Below are 20,579 nucleotides of genomic sequence, written 5' to 3' on the forward strand. Positions count from 1 at the left end.
AGCACGGTTAGCCTGTAATTCAGAGTCAACTTTGGTCTGGTTAATCTGGTCAGTTTGATTAGTTTAAGCAGCATGGACATTCACAGATCGATTTTTAATCACAGTACTGAGGCGTTTCACCCTCTCAGCCTCTTCACTTGTGGACTTGGTAAGTTGTTCTAACAGGACATCATCACGAACCTGTAAATCGGAAAGGAATGGTTTGAGATCACATCTGACATGATAATTCTTCTCATTTAGCCCTTGATAGAGTGTGTGCAGAAATGTACCTTGGACAAGTTTTTGATCGTAACCAAAATCTGCACCTGGTTGTTGTGACAAACATAATTCTTTGCTTCAAACCCATCAGTCTATATAAAAATTGCTGTGGGGACTCACTGTCTCGCTGCTGAGCGGTACTGAGTTCGTTGAAGAGCTCAGAGCTGCTCTTATCTCTGATATGTGATCGTAAAATTGTTTTTAACTGTGACATTGTAAGACCCTCTGTATCACTTAGCATGTCTCGGAATGTTCCAGGTTTAGTTATCTTCGACACAGTGCGGATAACCTCAGACTCGCTAAACCCTTCTTGTAGTCCCTCATCCATTTCTCTACACAGGCTACGGTATGACAGTTCAGACCCGGTGTCAGAAATCTGATCACCATAAATTTTGAACTCCCTCCGTGGAAACAGAGCAGCTACATCTGTACTTCACCACCTGCTCCCCCATACCGGAGGATAAGCCGGCATGTTCAGGAGGAGCACCACCCGAACTGTTGGCGATGATCCTGAATGGCGATGGAGTGGTGACGTTCCTGACCGGTGTGGGGATGTCTCTCGGTGGAAGAGGTGTGACCTCAACGCCTCCTCTCAGGTCAGCTCCTTCCCCAGTAGGTTCCTCCGGGACATCTAGGAGCTCGCTGATCATGTCATCGAGGTGAAGGAGTTGAGACATGCCTTCATCTTCTATGTGTCTTAATTTGTCACCTCTGACGTAGTCAATAATCACATCAAACAGTTCTGGTTCACTAAGGCCCGCAAGGTCCTCAGTATCACTCTCATCTGAGTGCCATGAAACATTTTCAGTATTTCACAATTGTATGACTCAAATATATAACCAGAATGGGCCCACAAAGGTCCCCAATTCCTTAGACTGTGGTAAATGAAGACATAAATGTACGTTAAATGACACATGAATATTCCCATACAGTGTTTCAAATTGTTTCACAAAATCTACAAGTTTTTCACATTTTTTTAAATCCGCCTTTGTAATAATGTCCTTGCAAAGTAAGAACATGAATGTGACAAGGACTAACCAATGCTGGTAAAACATGTTGGGGAGAATTCCTTTCAGTACAAATACACTATAAAACTAACCAATTCTGCCATTCTGACGCCTTCCAAAACTTCCTCTGTTGAAGCGATCGTGGCACTCTTGTGATATTGCAAGGAGGCTTGATTAGTAACAGCTGTTGATCAAGTTCGTTTACTCTATTGCCAATATAATATGGCTTTTTGTGGTTATCACTGTCCAGCCACATGCTTGCCATTTGGCGAACCACTCCCAAGATGTACACTATGCATGTGATCCGTAGGCATACCAGATATGACGTCAAAATGTGGAATATTTATCAGACATGTGGCCTGTTCTTTATCCTCACATACTGTGGCCTGTTTGTGAGGTGATCTGTAATCCAAAATGTGAGGTGGTGGTGGTCTACTCCGGCATGCCGCAGCTTGTCCCCCAGTAAATTGGGCTGGATGGTGTTGAAAGGACTGGAGAAATCGAAGAACGTGATCCTCACCGTGCTCCCAGCATTCTCCAGGTGCAGCAGCAGAGTGGAGGAGGTAGATGATGGCGTCCTCCACACTGATGCTGGGCATAAGGTGAGACATCAGTGCCATCGGTCTGTAGCCGTTGAGCTCCTTTGGGTGGGCAATCTTGGGTACTGGGACCAGGCATGACATTTTCCACAGCTCTGGAACTCTGCCCAGCTTCAGGCTCAGGTTGAACATATGCTGGACAATGACACACAGCTGGTTGGAGCAGGTCTTGAGGAGTCGGGAACTGATGTTGTCCGGACAGGACATGCTGCCTTCTTCAGTTTCATCCTTCTCAGTTGGTTCCTCACCTGTGCAGTTTTGACAGATAGGCAGGGACCAGGAGGCAGCAGGGCGGCTAAGGGTGTGGCGATGATTGAGAGGGCAGTTGTTCGTTGCGCGAAGCTGATCGTGAGAGGGGGCAGGGAGGGGAAGTTCACATTGAGGGTGAGTGCAGGTGCAGCGACAGGTGTAGTTGACGGTGGGCCGGGGGTGACAGACGTCTTGTCAAACCGATTGGAAAAAAACGTTTAGTTCAACTGCCCTGTTCTTGTCTTTCTCATTCAATGTCACTAGGCCTTTGTTGCCTGAGATGTTTTTCAGGCCCTTCCAGACACCAGTGATATTGCTGGTTTGCAGCTGCTCCTCCATTTTCATCCTGTAGGCCTTCTTCCCCTCTCTGATCTTTCTCCTCAGTTGGATCTGCACGGCCTTCAGTTCCGCTCTGTTGCCCAACACAAAAGCGGTTTTCCTTCAGGAGGACTTTTATGTCTGCATTAATGTGCGGTTTGTTACTGGAAAAACACTGCACAGCCCTGGTGGGTACTGTGTTTAGTTCACAAAAGTTTATGTAGTCCGTGATGGTGTCGGTGAGTGAATCAATGTCCTCTACGTGAATCTCAGTGGAGAGCTCCCACCTGGTTGAGTCAAAGCAGTCGCTTCTTCAGACTCTGGTGACCATCTTCTGACCGTGCGGGTCACAGCTGGTTGCCTGTTCACCCGGGGTTTGTACACAGGCTGGAAATACACCATATTGTGGTCTGCTCTTCCGAAAAGAGGGAAGGTTTGTACGCATCATTGGCATTTGAATAGAAAAATTCCAAGATGTTATTGTCTCTGGTGGCACAGGTTACATATTGTGTGAATGTTGGGAGGGAGAATTGCAGCGAGACGTGTTTGAAGTCCCCTGAGATGATGAACATACGGAGTTGGGGGACTGGGTTTGCTGTTTGTTTAAAACAGTCATGAGGGCATCAGAGGCTGCGCCGCCATTTACCGTTTGTTAATGTACGCCGTCACGGCTATGACGTGTAAGAATTCCCGTGGCAGGTAATGCGGGCGGAGGTTAACGGCTAGGAGCTCAATGTCGCGAGTGCAGAGTTTTTCTTTGACCGTGATGTTCCCAGGGTTGCACCATTTGTCCTTCACAAACGCAGCAATCCTCCTTCCTTTCGTCTTACCGCTGCCTGCATTTCTGTCCACTCATATGAGTTGGAAGCCATCCAGCTCAGCATGAGTGTGCGCAGTTATGGACGATAGCCATGTCTCAGTGACGAGTTGCAAACTGGCTTCCTGGTACTCCCTCTGGTGTTGCCTTAACTCCGCTAGCTCGTCCATCTTATTTGGGAGCGATCTCACATTTCCCATGATGACGGACAGGACAACATGTCGGTACTTTCTCTTACTTTTGCGGCGATCTTTACCGGCCCGACATCCCCGTTTTATCCTCCTCAGCTCGACTGGGATGTCCAATGTGGCGGCTAGCCCGTTATTAGCTCACCATGCTCGCAGCTTGTCTCAACTGTAAACAATGGCATCCCGAGTGCGAGTGGTTTCCTCGTTCACAGGAGCGGTGAAAAATAACGGCGATGAGCAAAAGCAAAGATTCCCATCTCCTTCCCGTAGGTTTTGGGAACAAAATTCAAATACATGTAAATGAAAAAGTAGGACGGAAAGGAACTGAAAAAGGCAAGGAGCTGCTGTAGAGGCTGCCACAGAGGGGGGCGCCATCTTGTCGATTCATCGCATTCAATATTTTCAGTATTATCTCAGTCTCTGTTGCTTTCTTTGCCATTTGAGGGATGACAGTCCAGGAGGTGCAAAGTGGTTGGTAAGGGAGTCCACGGAGTCGCTTTGGGTGATGGGACCAGGTTGGCTTTTCGCGCTCGAGGGTGTAGCAACGTCGTTGCTTCGGTTTTAAGACCCTCAGGGACGCTTTGATCTTATCTGAAACAAAGTAACAAAAAACAAGAATGGTAATTCAATGCCATAACCGTTTGATATTGGTTTGAGTCATACATGGACTAATTGAGTTTCGATGTGTGGCTTAAACTGTTCACATGGTTATGTTAGTCCTGTGAAAACAATGGAATGATTTTGTGTTTTGCGGATGTGAGAAATATTTACTTCAATTAAAAACCAAAGAAATTGAGCAATGATTGTAACTAGTGATGTGGCCAGAAAGCTACACACGTGATGGGGCCATACTGAACTTTCACCAATGATTTTGTTTTCTCATTCATATGAATGTCTTACTCATGAAACTGGCCATTGCTGGCTTGCATTCTCTCGCAGCGCAAAACTTCTCTTGAAGCATCTGCGGCAGCTGGCCTGTGACAGGCAGCAAAAGAAAATAAATTAGATCTCAACAAGGCTGAGGCTGTGAAGACTAGCTGAGTGGCGTGCACCGTTACTGTAGGGGGTTAGAAACGACCTCTGTTATTGTATGTTAGTCGATTAGACTACCAAGTCAGGAGAGGGCGCTACGCGCCTGTGAATGGAACAGAGGAAGGCAATGTAGGCTCAGCTCACGCATGCGCAGTTGTCATAAATGCCGTTGTGTGAAGCTGATTAACACGGTTGTCTCGTGTCGTCTTTCCTCGTCGTTCACAGGTATTCAAAATAATAAGTGTTAGACATTCTCAAGATGTTAAAGTAATTGGGGACTTATTGGGCGATGCTAGATATGAAACCTTGTTTTGTGGCTTTGATGAATATTTTGTGGCTTTGATGAATTTGGATTTTTGGATGTCAATTGTAGTTCCCAGTACAACACACACGAGCGGGCAGACGTGCATAAGCATGTGCGAATGTGGAGGATATATACAATGTATAGATGTTGAATGTATAGATCTACACATGAATGTATTCTGATATTGAAATTGATGTTTTGATGAGTGGTCATAAATGCCGTTGTGTGAAGCTGATTAACACGGTTGTCTCGTGTCGTCTTTCCTCGTCGTTCACAGTGCTACCGGCCTGTGAAGCGCTTTGGACCGACCCAGGTATCCCCTAGGCCTGAGGCCGGTTACATTACCAATGCTGTGGCCGTTCTCAATGAAGCATTGAAGGACATCCCTCCCCAGTTGGAGCCGTTTCTCTGAGCTCCTGTTCATTTTTTTAACTGGTCCAGACTGGAGGAGGGTGGGAGCCAAGACTAAACATAAGTTGCTCGATGTCATTTTATTGGCTTCGCACCTGGAATCAACCCCAGACGCAAGGATCAGATCGGCACAGTGAGAGAGAAAGTTCTTGCTGAACAAGAATCGCAAAAATGTCAGCACCTCTTGGAGACCTTTTGCAGAAAGTCTGCAAAGTGACGCATGACACTTTTGTTTCTCTCTGGAAGGACACAGGAGAGCAGAATGGTGTTGCAGGTGCGGTCCTCTTTGCTGGAGAGATCCTGAGCCTTGAGAAATGCCTCTTGCATCTCTGTGGGGATCACGAGTTCTGGCAAATCCCGGAAAAATTGCTTCACCAAGCCGGCCAAGTCACGAGGAAGACAGGAGGAAAGACACTGCTCACCGGAATCCAATTATTTCTGGACACATACATCAAAAATTCATGTCTGGAAGACCTTTCATTGGGTATGCTATGTGAGAGCACAGTCAACCAACCATTCACTCACCTGCAGTGTCTTCAGGCGAGCGAGAGAGCCAGATATTCGAAACAGGCCCTCCGTGTCGGCATGCTCCAGCAAGTGCCTGCATGCATCTACCAGAAAAGTAGAAGAACGGGGGGGGAAATGTTTGGTACTTGCAATTTGACCAATATTCAATGCATGCCAATGAGTGGATTCACTTACCAAGGGACACTCCCATACTCCATCGGAGAACATGGCAAGCAACCCAAGGGCACGCCAAATACTTTTGTCTGAGAACAAACAAAGGTCACATGGAGAGCTCAGTGACAGTGAGTTCTTGCTGAATCAGAATCACAAAAATGTAAGCACCTCTTGGACACCTTTTACAGAAAGTCTTTAGTTTCTTTCTGGAAGGACACAGGAGAGTAGGATTGGGGAGATGCTGAGCCTTGAGAAAGGCCTCTTGCATCTCTGTGGGGAACATGGGTTCTGGCAACTCCCGGAAAAATTGCTTCACCAGGCCGGCCACGTCACAAGGAAGACAGGCAGAAAAACACTGCTCACCGGAATCATTTTTTTTCTGGATACATACATCAAAAATTCACCGAGAGCCAGATTTTCATTCAACGAGAGACCCAGATATTCTAAACAGGCCCTCAATGTCTGCATGCTCTAGCAAGTGACTGCATGAATTTACCAGAAAACTAGAAGAACGAGGAGGATATGTTTTGTATTTGCAATTTGACCAATATTCAATTCATGCCAATGAGTGGATTCACTTACCAAGGAACACTCCCATACTCCATCCGAGAACACGGCAAGCAGCCCAAAGGTACACCAGAGACTTTTGTCTGAGAACATACAAAGGTCATATGGAGCGCCTAAAGACAAATGAACAAAATACAGTGGTACCTCGGTTCTTGACCATAATTGGTTCCAGGACCCTGTTCGAAAAGCGAAGTGGAGGGGGTTAAAAACAAAATCAAATGAGATTGCTGTTATAAAGACAAGATGGCAAGTGGCACTCAATATTGGAGTCACCGGGCTAATGTTGACTGGTACTTATGAGAGAAACGACACTCATACCAACAAAATGCGTGGATATGCCATGTGGAAGTTTTGAGCTTCATCTGGTGTCGAAGCTCACAGATATGGCTGTTAATGGATTTTCTCAAATTGACAAATACATACTTGTGAGGGTTTGATGGGTGTGCAAACTGGTGTTTCACCCGGACCATCATTCTCAGAATCACGTTCATCAGCATGTAGAGTAGGACGGCTGTCAACTTCTAAGGTGGTGGTGTTAGAGATTTTCTCACCTCCATCAACAATGTTGTAATACTCGAGAAAGAATAATGAATACAAACTTATACAGATGTCAACTATAAAGTAATGGGCATATTACAATGTAACCATGGAGATCAATATCCTCCGAGGAGCTACAAAAAAAGGGTCTATCTTAAAGTATAACAACAGGAACATGTTATGGGATTGACAGACTTTATGTACAATAGCTGTATCGGGTTTGCTATCCTCTGGCTCATTTTCAGCTACAATCAGTGTAAATTATGCAGACAGTGACTGATGATTGACACCCGCACAACCACGTAGACAATTTGAAACTTCAATTCCTCATTATTATGTCTGTGTGTGATCCGTGCTCTGTTAATGCAGCATATATGTCCCACATGCGTATAATTCAAATCCTGCGCTGCTTTATTTACTCGGTCTTCACCCTGGTTCAACACTCATTTCCCCTGCATGAAATGGAAAACACGGCAGCTTGAAAGACTTTATCGGAGAACCAGACTCACTGTCCACAAAGATATTTACACTGCTCAACATTCTCTCTACAAGAACAGTATCTCTCAAGCTAAATCACAATACTACTCTGGACTCATTGACTCAAATACTGGAAATACTCTGGCTCTCTTTTCTCTTTATATCAGAATCATTCAACCACCTCTATCTCTCCCCCTCACTTTTATTCCTCTGACACCTGCAATTCTCTCCTATTATTTTCTGAAAAAGTCAACAAAATCCACTAGCATCTTGGCTCCTCTGTACCCCCCGCCCCCCAAACCTTCCTACCCCCTCTCATCTCTTATCTTCTTTTGATCTCCCTCATCCGTCTACAATCTCGAACCTCATAACTAAATCCAAGAATTCTTCCTGTCAATTAGATCCCCTCCCAACAGTTCTGGTCAAATCCTGCTTACCGTCTTTCCTTCCATTAATTTCAGCCATTATTCACTCCTCGCTATCCTCAGGAATCATCGCTGTCCCCCTCAAAACGGCAGCTGTCACACCAATTATTAAAAAGCATGCATGTGATCCCAATGACTTCAAGAACCTTCGCCCCATTTCTCACCTTCCTTTTATTTCCAAAATCCTAGAAAATGTTGTGTACTCCTAGCTACAGTCTCATCTCTCTTAGAATGATCTCAATGAACCATTCTAATCTGGTTTCCGCCCCCCCCCTCCCCCCACAGTACAGAATCAGCTTTCTTAAAAGTCACAAATGATCTTCTTTTGGCAGCTGACGCCGGTTTACTCTCCATCCTCGTCCTTCTTGACCTCACTGCAGCTTTTGACACCATTTCTCATCCCATCCTCCTTAACAGACTTTAAAAATGACTTAGTGTCCAAAAGCTCAAAAAAAAATGAGCTGCGAATTGGGCATTTTCAGAAATTCCCGCCCCCAGTTAGTGACGTCACGCCAAGACGTCTTGCCTTGCTTGAGAATCCATGAGAAGGTTTCTTCAGCCGTCATCTGTACAAAATTGAAGGTTTCGGACGTTTCACCTCCTATCCAAGAGGCTTTGTCAGCGAACTAAAGTCTGACTGGTCGTATCGGCCCTATTTATATATCCCTGATGTCCAGACATGGCGGCGCCGGACACAGCTATGATAGGTCCCTACTCTCAGGTTGGGGGGCGCAGAGGACCACTCCCTGTGGCCCCACTGATTGTTCCTACATTCCTGACTAACGACTGGCCTATTTGCCCCACTCCCACCGGTATCACCTCATCAGCATTACGAATGTTGCCTCACTTGTTTTGCCTAAGCAGGCTATTGTATGAACGATCCAAATTGAACCTCACCCCACTCCTGTACGACTGAGAGCTTACACAGACGTCTTGCTTGAGAATCAAAACAATGGCTTCAGATTCGTCAGAATATGCTTTCTTGTTACACATCCGGTTATGGTTAATTCAAATAGTTCTGAAGAGGGAATTATATATGTTTGAAATCGATTAAAGAAGGTCTTCAGGGTCATTTTGACGGATAAAGACTGATGTGTAGTCGATGAAAAGGTTTCTTCAGCCGTCATCTGTACTTCTTTGAAGGTGTCGGACGTTTCGCTTCTTATCCAAGAAACTTCGTCAGCTTCCAAGAAGTACAGATGACGGCTGAAGAAACCTTTTCATCGATGGACCACTCCTGTACGACTGAGAGCTTACACAGGCGTACTGATGTGTAGTGTCACAGAAAATGCAGAAGTTGGCAGCATAGCTCCGTGGGAAATCGGTTTATTATTCAGCTTGGAATTTTTGTCAATGAATATCAAAGACTTGTCTCGGTGTAACATACGATTCACCATTGCGTTATTTATGTATTTTCCTTCTAATTTTGCCGTCAACATGGATCAACATGAATTTTTCAGACCAAAAAAAGTACGGCAAAATTCATTGAGGTGATGCAAGGTATGTCCTTTCTCAGTCAGGAGCGTTCTTTCAGTGACGTAGTCAGGACTCGTCACCAACTCAAAAACAAGACTTCCGGAATATTCAGTGTGAGTCTTCAAACGTAAAATATAGCTATATGCGGTGGAATCTATGTAAAATATGCTCAGTAGAAGTCATTTGAAGCGATTTTACAAATTATGGACTCAACTTGTCCAGGAACGTCGGTTGTCCTTTAACACTTCTAAGACTATTTTCACGTTAATTTTATTTTACTCAATGTATTTCCTGAAAGATGAATGAGTTTCCGGATAGATCATGAATTGAAACATAATCATGAATCTATTTTTTCCGGATAGATCATGAATTGAAACATAATCATGAATCTATTTTTTTATTTTAACTCGGGAAAGCAATGATGACAAGATTGACGATTCCAAGCAGGATCTGGTAAGTCATGAACTATAAGCATGTAAACAACACATACATGTGCAGTCAGACTCCTGCTTGTCACAAAGATAGTGTGTATAGAACACCTGTTTGTGAGAGCTGCAGTCTGAGCATCTGTATTTCACACTTGAATCTTACAAATAAATTATTGGATACTTAGACTAAAATCTGCGTTTTGAGACTTTCTTTTTTTTTTAAAGACACGAGATGAGAATTCCACTCACTTTGATTCTAACAATTGGCCTGAAACGCGTCAGCCACATTGTGGTGAGTGTCCTGTCTAGATTTTTTTGTATTTCACATTGATATTGCAAATTATATTTGTTTTTTGATTTTTGTTTCTGTAGGAGACCGATGATGATTCTTCATCAAGGGATACTCAGAGTGGACAGGAAAGTTTATCAGGAGGACCTGGAGTCTGAGTAAGTTTCAATTTAGTGTAAATAATGTATAGTTGAGATCCTATACTGCCTCCTGACAGACACATCACGATTTGAGAGCACTTCAGGCTCAGGCTGCGTGATTTTGACCAAAAAACTAAATCCCATTTGTAGGCCGAATATTTTAATTGCAGTTGTATTCTTGCTTTATATATTTTATTCTTTTAAATGTATATAAACCATTCATCATTTTAAAATGATCCATCTATCATCCATTTATCCATCCAATCTCATAAATATAAAATAAAATATAAATGTAGTTATAGCGATATTTTAGGATTATTTTTGTTTGTTTTAGGTTGATTACAATTCTGAGCCATATTCCCCTCTCAGTGGTCAGCAAAATTTGGCAGAAGCAGCCCAAGTCTTTGTGAGTTTCAACTGTGGGAAATATACAGCTGTCTGGGTTCGAAGTCTGAATGAATGGTTGGTCTATAACTGCACCATAAAGCTACTTTACGAAAATGGTTTAAATTAAGTAATTTGAAATTGTCATAGGAAGCATTCGGTCATAGTTCTCTCAAAATCAGAAAAGGCATGAAGCAGAAATTCAGAGCATAAAGTGAAATTGGTATTCAGATTGTTGTCACTGACTATTGAATCGTGTATACTTAAAGGACAACCGACGTCACTTTTGTTTCTTAACTGACATCAGAAAAACGTTTTATAGCATCTAAAATACCCAAAACACGGAGTATGATATTTTTATTCAAATGCAAAACACCAATAAAAATGACTTAAAGTGTCCAAAATCTGCAAAAAAATGATCTGCGAATTGGGCATTTTCAGAAAGTCCCGCCCCCAGTTCGTGACGTCACGCCAAGACGTCTTGCATTGCTGGAGAATCAAAACAATGGCTTCAGATTCGGAGAATATGCTTTCTTGTTACACATCCAGTTATGAATATGATTAAAATGGTTCTGAAGAGGAAAGCATACATGTTTGCAATCGATTAAAGAATTTATTCCGTGCCATTTTGAGGCAACATTGGGGGGAAATGTCTCACCGAAAAAGAGGCACAAAATAGCACCTCCTGTGGCCACCTCCGTTTCCACAGCCTGATAAATCCCTTATATGGAGCTTGGACCCCCTCTTCTGGCGGCTTTTCGGTGCAACATGAGGTCCCCAGACCAAACAACACAGCAAAATACATTGACGTGATGGAAGGACTGCTACAATGCGTAATTTTTTTGGTCAGGGGCGTTCCTTTAGTGACGTCACGTACGGATTCGTCACCAACTCAAAAAACAAGACTTCCTGAATATTCAGTGCTAGTCTTAAAACGTAAAATATAGCTATATGCGGTGGAATCTTATTAAAATAAGCTCAGTAGAAGTCATTTGAAGCCATTTTACAAATTATGGACACAACTTGTCCGGAGACGTCGGTTGTCCTTTGAACTTTTGAGTAATTCACAGATAGAAGAACTAAAAAGGTATTCACTGCACATACAAAATGTATTTTGTTCTTCTTTTCCATTTGCAGAGCCTGCATGGTGACTTCAGCAATTCTGTTGGCAGATGTGTTTCTTCCCCACTCTTGTTTGAGGATGAATGTTCCACAGAGGATGAAGCTGTTGTCAATTAATGAAACTTAATTGCAGAGAAGTGTCACCAAACATCAATAACTATAGTCATAGTGACTTGGATGACAGTGTTGCGTCCATTGTTTAAAGTGAAAGAATTTTCCCTTTTATTTGAAGGTTGTCGTGATGAATCAGTACATGAAGAATCACCTTTTTTTAAAAAAAAAATGGTCGTGAGCTGGAAAACAAAGACACTTTTTGCTGGTTCACGACTTACCCAAACTCAGAGTTTTCTACTTCTACTTTCATTTATTTTGAGACACAGACTCACAGGCATGGCTCTCTCAGAGCTCCTAGATTTGATCAATGTTAACTGTCCAGAAAACACACAATTAACCTCCAAGCATTTCTTCTTAAAATACCTTACGCCAGTAGAAAGTCATTTACAATGTCACATATTTTGTCCAAACTGTAAGCACTGTATTGAAGAAGAGGATGGTGATGAACAATGTGTTGTATGCAACACAACTTTGAATAAAAACAACTCACTGAAGAATGGCAACTACTTCATATATTTGCCAATCCAAACACAATTTGAACTTCTTCAAAGGGAAAATATTATGCATTGTCTGAAGTCAAGAGATGGCACATCTAATTCTGACATTTTTGAAGATATTCGAAATGGTGGAATGTACTATAATCTGAACAAAATTGGAGGCCTACTTGACTGTTGTCATGGATACTCCTTAACACTCAATTGTAATGGCGTGCCGGTTTTCAAATCTTCACTCTTTGGTATGGGATTGTAAATGATCTTCCTTACCCTATGCGTTTTCTTGTGGTTTGGTGCTAAAAAGCCAAATGTCAATACTTTTTTTAAAGCCATTCATTTGAGAGTGTCAAAAGTTGTCAACAGAGGGCTTTCAGATAACAAGCAATGACACTTTGAAACAATGTAGAGTTGTGTGTGATTCAGTAGCTAGGCCCATACTTCAAAACATGACCGAGTTTAATGGCCAGTATGGATGCAGCCTCTGCTTGCATCCTGGTGAACAGGTTGAGAAGGGAAATGGCACAGTCAAGGTTGTACCCATACAAAGATGTTCCAAAGAGGGAACCGCACTTCAGCCATATATGTTGAAAAGGAGGCTTTATGTACAAAAAACTGTGAGGAGTGTTAAAGGACCCACATGTCGGTTAAATATTCCACATTTTGACTTCATATCTGGTATGCCTCCTGATCACATGCAAAGTGTACATCTTGGAGTTGTTCGCCTAATGGCAAGCATGTGACTGGACAGTGATAACAACAAAAAGCCATGTTATATTGGCAATAGAGTAAGCGAACTTGATTAACCACTGACTAATGAAGCCTCCTTGCAATATCACAAGAGTGCCACAATCTTTTCAATAGAGAAAGTTTTGGAAGGCGTCAGAATGGCAGAATTGGTTACAGTTTTATAGTGTATTTTTGGTGAAATGAATTCTGCCCAACATGGTTTACCAGAATTGGTTAGCCCATGTCATATTCATGTTCTTACTTTCCCAGGACATTTTTACAAAGGTGGATTTAAAAAAATGAAAAACTTGTAGGTTTTGTGAGACAATTTGAAACACTGTGGAAATATTCATGTGTCATTTCATGTATATTTGTCTTCATTTACCAGAGTCTGTAAGGAATTAGGGACCTTTGTGGGCCCATTCTCTTTGAGTCATACAATTGTGAAATATTAAAAATGTTTCATGGTACTCAGTGTGTCCCTTTACAGATAATGAAACAATTCACATATATTCAAGTATTGCCTCTTTTAGGAAATAATACACTCAAAATGCTGTGCCCGAATGCATCCAGCTTTTTAGTAAATTAACTGGCAAAAAAAGAATGAAGCAGTTAGATCGAGTCGGTGATCAATTAGTAACACTTGGTTTGAATTATTCTCGAGAACTGTCGAGAGTGACTGGTCATGAAAGAGCAACTTGCAGTCACTTCAAAAAATATTCAAGGGAATTCTGGTCAACGGAGAGTTGTATTACTCTCAAGTGTTCACGGGGTTAAGCCGATTAGGCGATTGTTTCTTTTTTTTATGCATTTTTTATTTGCAATTTTTTTAATTAAACGAAACTACCAACAGATTAAAGATGGCAGTTATTAAACTTTGCATGACTTTTCTGCCACATTTCGACAAAATGAATGCCAGGTTGATTAGGCTCTGCAAATTAGCCTTCGATGTGATGATGAGGGAATTTTTGCTCCTCTCTATGTGGGCAACCAGCTAGGATATCCATCCCCATGCCCCAAAACAGCCGGAATTGGCTCTTATGAGGACAAACGGATTAAAAAAAAATAGATGACTGGATAGCTAAAATGACAAAAATAGCATATCTGTATCACTTTATTGATTGATTTGGCAGTAGCGTTTTTATTGCTTTATTCGTGTTTCAGTGACAGTGCAAACAACTTTGTTGATCTTGCAGGATAGTCAAGCAAGATGACAAACCAGGAAGCTACGCTCACAAGGGCTTAGTTTTATTACAACAGGACATATATATACAGGAGACGGACAAATCCAAGAATGGATGAGGTTGCTTGTGTATTTAGAAACATTTCCTGTGGACAATGGAGGGTCCTGCCTCATCGTATTCTTGCTTGCTGATCCACATCTGCTGGAAGGTGGACAGTGAAGCTAGGATGGAGCCACCGATCCAGACCGAGTATTTCCTCTCAGGAGGGGCGATGATCTATGATGAGAAAAAAATATGACATTGAATGTTTTGCAACTTTACAGAGTACTGAAAATCACATTATTTTTTTACCTTAATCTTCATGGTGCTTGGAGCCAAAGCGGTAATCTCTTTCTGCATACGGTCAGCAATACCAGGGTACATGGTAGTACCACCGGAAAGCACATTGTTGGCATAAAGGTCCTTACGGATATCAATGTCACATTTCATGATGCTGTTGTAGGCGGTCTCATGGATACCAGCGGACTCCATACCTGAGAGATGAGAAGCGCAACATATACGTTACTGTGTACCAGTCGCGCATAAAAAGGAAAAGAGAAACAAAAGACAATAACGCACCAATGAAAGAGGGCTGGAACAGGGTCTCGGGGCAACGGAAACGCTCGTTACCAATGGTGATGACCTGCCCATCGGGAAGCTCATAACTCTTTTCCAAGGAGGAGGAGGAGGCAGCGGTGGCCATCTCATTCTCAAAGTCAAGAGCCACGTAGCACAACTTTTCCTTTATGTCACGCACAATCTCACGTTCAGCTGTGAAACACGGTGTTGAAGTTGAGAAACGACACCTCTGCGTCATTTAAAAAAAAATGGATGAGTGGACTTACCGGTTGTGACAAAGGAGTAGCCACGCTCAGTCAAGATCTTCATTAGGTAGTCAGTGAGGTCACGACCAGCCAAATCCAAACGCATGATAGCATGAGGCAGAGCATAGCCCTCATAGATGGGGACGTTGTGGGTCACACCATCGCCAGAGTCCAGCACAATACCTTTCAGAAGAAGGAAACAACTCAAATTTGATTGACTGACAAATTAAAGACCACTCCTCATTTGACGTATGCCTGACATTAAATAGGATTTTATCCTGCCAATAGCACGATGCACATAGTTTGTTGGAGTGCGACCAACACCATGTTGTTGATACTCGGGGAGGAATCCTCCCATATTTGACGCAGTAAGTGTGAACATTTCTCACTTTGGCACCATTTTAAGTACTAGGCCGTAATCATTTGACGACCAAAAAAAGAACAACAATACTCACCGGTGGTACGGCCAGAGGCATACAGCGACAGAACAGCCTGGATGGCCACATACATAGCGGGGACGTTGAAGGTCTCAAACATGATCTGCAAAATAAGGCCAGAAAAGTGAGGATGTGAGTCCCCCAAGTATATATTTCATAAGCACTTCAGTTTACTGTAATGCCTGCCGAAACTAATACTGTACAATTCTAACTCATTCACTGCCAGATGTGCAAAAATGTGTCCACTCCAGTGGCAGGGTTTTTGTCATTTTCACTCAAATTCCAGGACCTAAAGAATATTTTGTTTTAGTACTATATAAACATTCAGTGCAGCGTAAGAAACCTTAGACTCTCTTCTTTCATCAGAAAAAGAGTTAATTAGTAAGTTATATGTGTCTGGAGTAATATGAGGTGCAAGTGGGGGCGGCTGGCCAAAAGGCAAATGCTGCCCAGTGGTGGAAGGTTTATCGGCACCCCCCGGCACGAAAAAAATCAACAGGGATGGCACTCCACGTCATATTTTCAATTCCCGAATATATTCGGGGATGGCAGTGAAGGAGTTGAATATGCAAACAGAAGAGGTGGCTTTTCGTTAAAATGCCAGAGCAGTCCAAAATGTATCAATTTAGCTTTCAATACCAATCCCATTTTCTGCCTTTTAATTTGATTCCCGGTCATTGTTTTTAAACTTATCACGACAAGACCAAAATGAGCCAATCAGAGATTGGATCGATAAAAAGTGACTCAACAATCCAGCAATCATTTTTCCATGTGTACCTATTTCCTATTTCTTGGTTGGTTGATTGAAATTTGGTTAGCAACAAAAGCTAAAAGTAAGAAGAACTGGAAAGCTCACGACAAATCAAAAGTAAATATGTATTCAATGATGATTCAAGAAAACTGCCGCCAAAGTTGTCGTTCTCACCTGCGTCATCTTTTCCCTGTTGGCCTTGGGGTTCAGAGGGGCCTCAGTGAGCAGAGTGGGGTGCTCCTCAGGGGCCACACGCAGCTCATTGTAGAAGGTGTGGTGCCAGATCTGATGGACGAAAGACAGCAACTGCTCTCAGAACTGAAACCACAACAGCAACGCCGTCCTCGAAGCACTTTTGGTAATAATAGCCAAGCCAATTGCGGCCAGCTGTGAATGGTGGCGGCTCGGGAAGGTCAGCTGCCATGAATGCCGTTAATGACCATCAATGTCAATCCACACCTTCTCCATATCATCCCAGTTGGTGATGATGCCATGCTCGATGGGATACTTGAGGGTCAGGATACCTCTCTTGCTCTGGGCCTCATCACCGACATAGCTGTCTTTCTGACCCATACCCACCATCACACCCTGCGGACGGAATTACTATGTTCAACTTTCCATCCTTTTTGATCCACACCAATAAAAAAAAGACCAATGAATGGGCAAGTCAAGCAAACCTGGTGGCGGGGCCTTCCAACAATGGAAGGGAAGACAGCACGGGGAGCGTCATCTCCGGCAAATCCAGCCTTGACCAAGCCTGAGCCGTTGTCGCACACAAGGGCGGTAGTCTCGTCATCGTCACACATGATTAAGCTTTACTGGAGTGGTCTGAGATGTGTCATAGGAAGAAAAAGACAGTTATTTGACATACTTATTTGTCATGGTTTTTGTATGATGATGATGATGATAATAATAATAATAATAACAATAATCATCATCATAATAATTATAATACATTTAATTTCTAAGCACCTTTTAAAACTCTCAAGGACATTTTACAGTCACAGGATTTTTTTTGTGCGGGTGAGCAGCGGCAGCCATTCGCGCCAGCGTTCACTCTACCCGGAAGTAACACAGTAGCAAAGTTATAAAAGAATGAGGAAAGGAAAGAAATGATACAAAAAAAAAGCAAATAACAAATAATATGACAACACAAAGACACAGAGTCATTTATATTGGTGCAGCGTGTTCTCCCGGAGACACATTCTTTGTGTGTTCTACATATTTATTGGATGTCTGGCATGAAGTGCCTGCCAGCAATATCTGAAAATTTTACTAACCTAATAATGTGGTTTAAACGACCCAACACTGGGGTTGATATTTCGTGTGCTAGACATTCCCCTGGACATACCAGTACTGTACTTTGATTTGGACCTTATTGTGAAACAGCTGTGGGTAAAATCCTGCCATTATATGCACAATATACTGTTATATTTTATATTTATTATACTGTACAGCTATGTGGGTGATGAATATATAGTATTATATACTATACTCTAGTATATAATACAATACTAGAGTTTGTGTAGTACTATATATATATATATATATATATATATAGTATTAGTTGTCTGATGAGCCATTTAAAATGTATTTTAAATTTTACATGATCTATTGTATATTAAAAAAAAATCCCATATTAGGGCTATAAAAACGTTTTTAATTTTGTTTATATTTTTTTAACATTGGGTAACGTTTCACACACACCCATAAAGAAATGAAGGAAAATAATGCGGGTTCATTCAAATACAATGAAAATGACAATGTGTAAGGAGTAAAATGAACTATTTCTACATACTGCATACACAATGAGTGTTTTTATAACATTCTCCCGATATGGCCTTGCCCAGTTGTCACTTGTTGAAACCAAATGCGGCCCTTGAGCCCATATATTTGCCCTCCCCCCACGTTGTCAAATGACTGATATGATATCTCTCCAAGATTTTTCTTAGAAGCTGCTGAGGTAGCACCAAAAAGGGTCACAAGAGAGAGGCCTGAGGTCTATTTTAGGGTGACCCCCCTCGCAGCAGTTAGCAGGGTGAACATAAGTGACACTTGGATCCTTTACTATTTCGGATCCGCCTGTATCCAGCTGTTGCCTCACTTTGACACTTTTGGTTTTACTACATCACCCTAAATACCAATAAACTCTGTTTATGGGTGAACACGAGCAAGCCAATTTGGCAAACTCTTTAACAGCGTATTGTGAAATTTGGCACCTTGTAAATAAGAAATAAGTGGTTTTATCTCTGATGTCAAACACCATAACAATCAATTCCTTCAGATAACCGAATTCAAGCATTCTATTTGCGAATCAAAACATTTACAAGATTAAATAGCTACCACGCATCTAGTGAACTCAATAAACACAAGTCCATGAATTATACTCACCAAGGTGCACTTGAGGACGGATGCTTCCACTGGGACAAGGACAGGGGCTGAGTAGAGCCCCTTAAATAAGACCCAGACAAAGTCCGGGACCAGGGGGTGTGTCTAAAAGTTCATACCAACCCAAATAAGTGCTGCTAGAAAAGAAATTGACAAGCCAGATGGAAGGGAGTTTTTGGCAAATAGGTGTATGACTGCTTCACAGCCAAATAATGCTCCGTTATCATCACAGACGCAATACACTCTACAGCAGTATAAGGTCCAGAAATGTGAGGGGAAGAAAATGTTTTCCCTCCTTTCATTGAATAATACAGGAATATTGTTGGAACGTTTCTGTGTATGCATATATGCAGTTAACATTAAATATCCCCCACGACCTACAAACCATCTCCCAGTTATCTCCAATATCCTAATTGTGGAATTCATTTTGTCAACTGCATACGCAGTTTTGACCAGATTTTTTTTTCTTTATTTCCTCATGAATAATCTATGAAATTACTAAATGCATTTTTTTTTCAACTGAGCATAGTGGATCACACCAAGAATAATAAAACATAAAAAATATAAATCACAATTACTGGTTAAACAAGGTATAAATATTCAAAATATCAGATTACTCTGAAATTTTTGGAAGAACATGGAACCATATAGGGCAAGTCCAGAGTCCTGCGAGGTCTGATTCAGTTTTAGAAAAGAAAAGTACACCGTTTGAAATTAATTCAGGACATCCCTTCTTCAGATGTTATTTTGATCCAGTGTGACTATACAGTTGCATGTCCCTCATGCCCACCACTCAGGCTCACTCTGATGACACAGTCAAGGCAGCGCCGCTGGTGACTTGTTAAGGAGATAAAAACATTGCATGCGGCTGGTATGTTCGTTGAGCCTAAGCCATGAATGCAACAGCTGATGGTAAAGCTGGGGCTGTGTGTGAGTGAGTGGTTGTGTGAGAGTTTCAGTGCTGCGCTCTGATTGGCCAAGCCTTCTCCTTCTAGGGTTATGCTCAGCAACACCAGTCATTGATGAGCAGCCACTAAGGTTACTAAGCTGCTGGTTGCCAAGATGAGCTCCATATTTGTGCCGCCCACCAACTGATTATTTTCTTTGATGTACAGTGAACCTTATGAGGTAAACTTCTTGCCTTGGGGAGTGTCACAAGCCCCCCCACACAGAGCCCCGGGCCCCGAAAACAGAAACGATATAATTCTTCTGGATTGCAAACACTACTCCAACAGCTTGTATATACTGTTGAACTGTCTGTCTGTAGGTTTTAGTCCTCTGAGAGATGAAGACAGAGGCATAACAATGTTATGTAATAGTGGGTAACATGTGACAGCATTGTTTGGTTGTGACACCACAGGGCATTCCTTTCCAAACATGCACAAAAGTTCATTGCGGTGTGACATGAGCGTCTCATATATTTATAAGGATAGTTCAAGAAAATAAAAACGATTTAACGAGCTCATTGAGCAGAACCACTGTTTACTCTTGCAGTATACTGTCTAGGTCATCTGAACCATAATAACGTTCAGCAGATTAATTTAAATGCTGTGCACTCGTGATGACAAAATGAGGCATCATGAAGCAATGAGTTTGATTTTTGGCCAAGGCATCATGAGGCCTCACTGCGCCATTATGTGGAATATAAATATCATGACAAAGAGCTTGATGAAAATGCTACTATGGATTTGATGGGGTCAACAAAGAAAAGAAATTAAATACGGCAGGATTCTCACTTTTATCTCAGAATTCAGATTTTAAAGTGAGAATACTCATTTTAAAATCATAATTTTGAGAGTGAAGTCAGGATTCGGTGAAAAGGTTTCTTCAGACGTCATTTGTACTTCTTTGAAGGTGTCTGACGTTTCGCTCCTCATCCGAAGAGCTTCGTCTGGCAACTCAAGTTGTGCTGG

The 20,579-nt window shown here is 42.2% G+C and overlaps 1 protein-coding gene and 1 long non-coding RNA gene across 2 annotated transcripts; one reads left to right on the top strand and one right to left on the bottom strand.

Annotated features, from left to right (window-relative positions):
* The first annotated feature begins 780 nt into the window (after positions 1–780).
* On the top strand, positions 781–14,455 carry LOC148893653 (uncharacterized). Its single transcript, XR_016115977.1, has 3 exons — positions 781–10,066; positions 10,147–10,221; positions 11,725–14,455. It is a non-coding gene; the product is annotated as an uncharacterized LOC148893653 (long non-coding RNA).
* Positions 14,165–18,771, bottom strand: LOC148893654 (actin, alpha cardiac muscle). Its single transcript, XM_089004241.1, has 9 exons — positions 18,670–18,771; positions 16,956–17,106; positions 16,738–16,866; positions 16,453–16,563; positions 15,546–15,630; positions 15,112–15,273; positions 14,846–15,037; positions 14,579–14,760; positions 14,165–14,503 (listed from the first exon to the last, which is right to left on the bottom strand). Exons 2-9 carry the CDS (start codon positions 17,082–17,084, stop codon positions 14,360–14,362), a joined length of 1,134 nt encoding a protein of 377 aa, XP_088860367.1. The 5' UTR covers positions 17,085–17,106; positions 18,670–18,771; the 3' UTR covers positions 14,165–14,359.
* Positions 18,772–20,579: the final 1,808 nt, after the last annotated feature.

The sequence above is a fragment of the Hippocampus bargibanti genome, linkage group LG09, assembly GCF_051943395.1.
Source record: "Hippocampus bargibanti isolate YZ-2025 linkage group LG09, ASM5194339v1, whole genome shotgun sequence".
Taxonomy (NCBI): Eukaryota; Metazoa; Chordata; class Actinopteri; order Syngnathiformes; family Syngnathidae; genus Hippocampus; species Hippocampus bargibanti.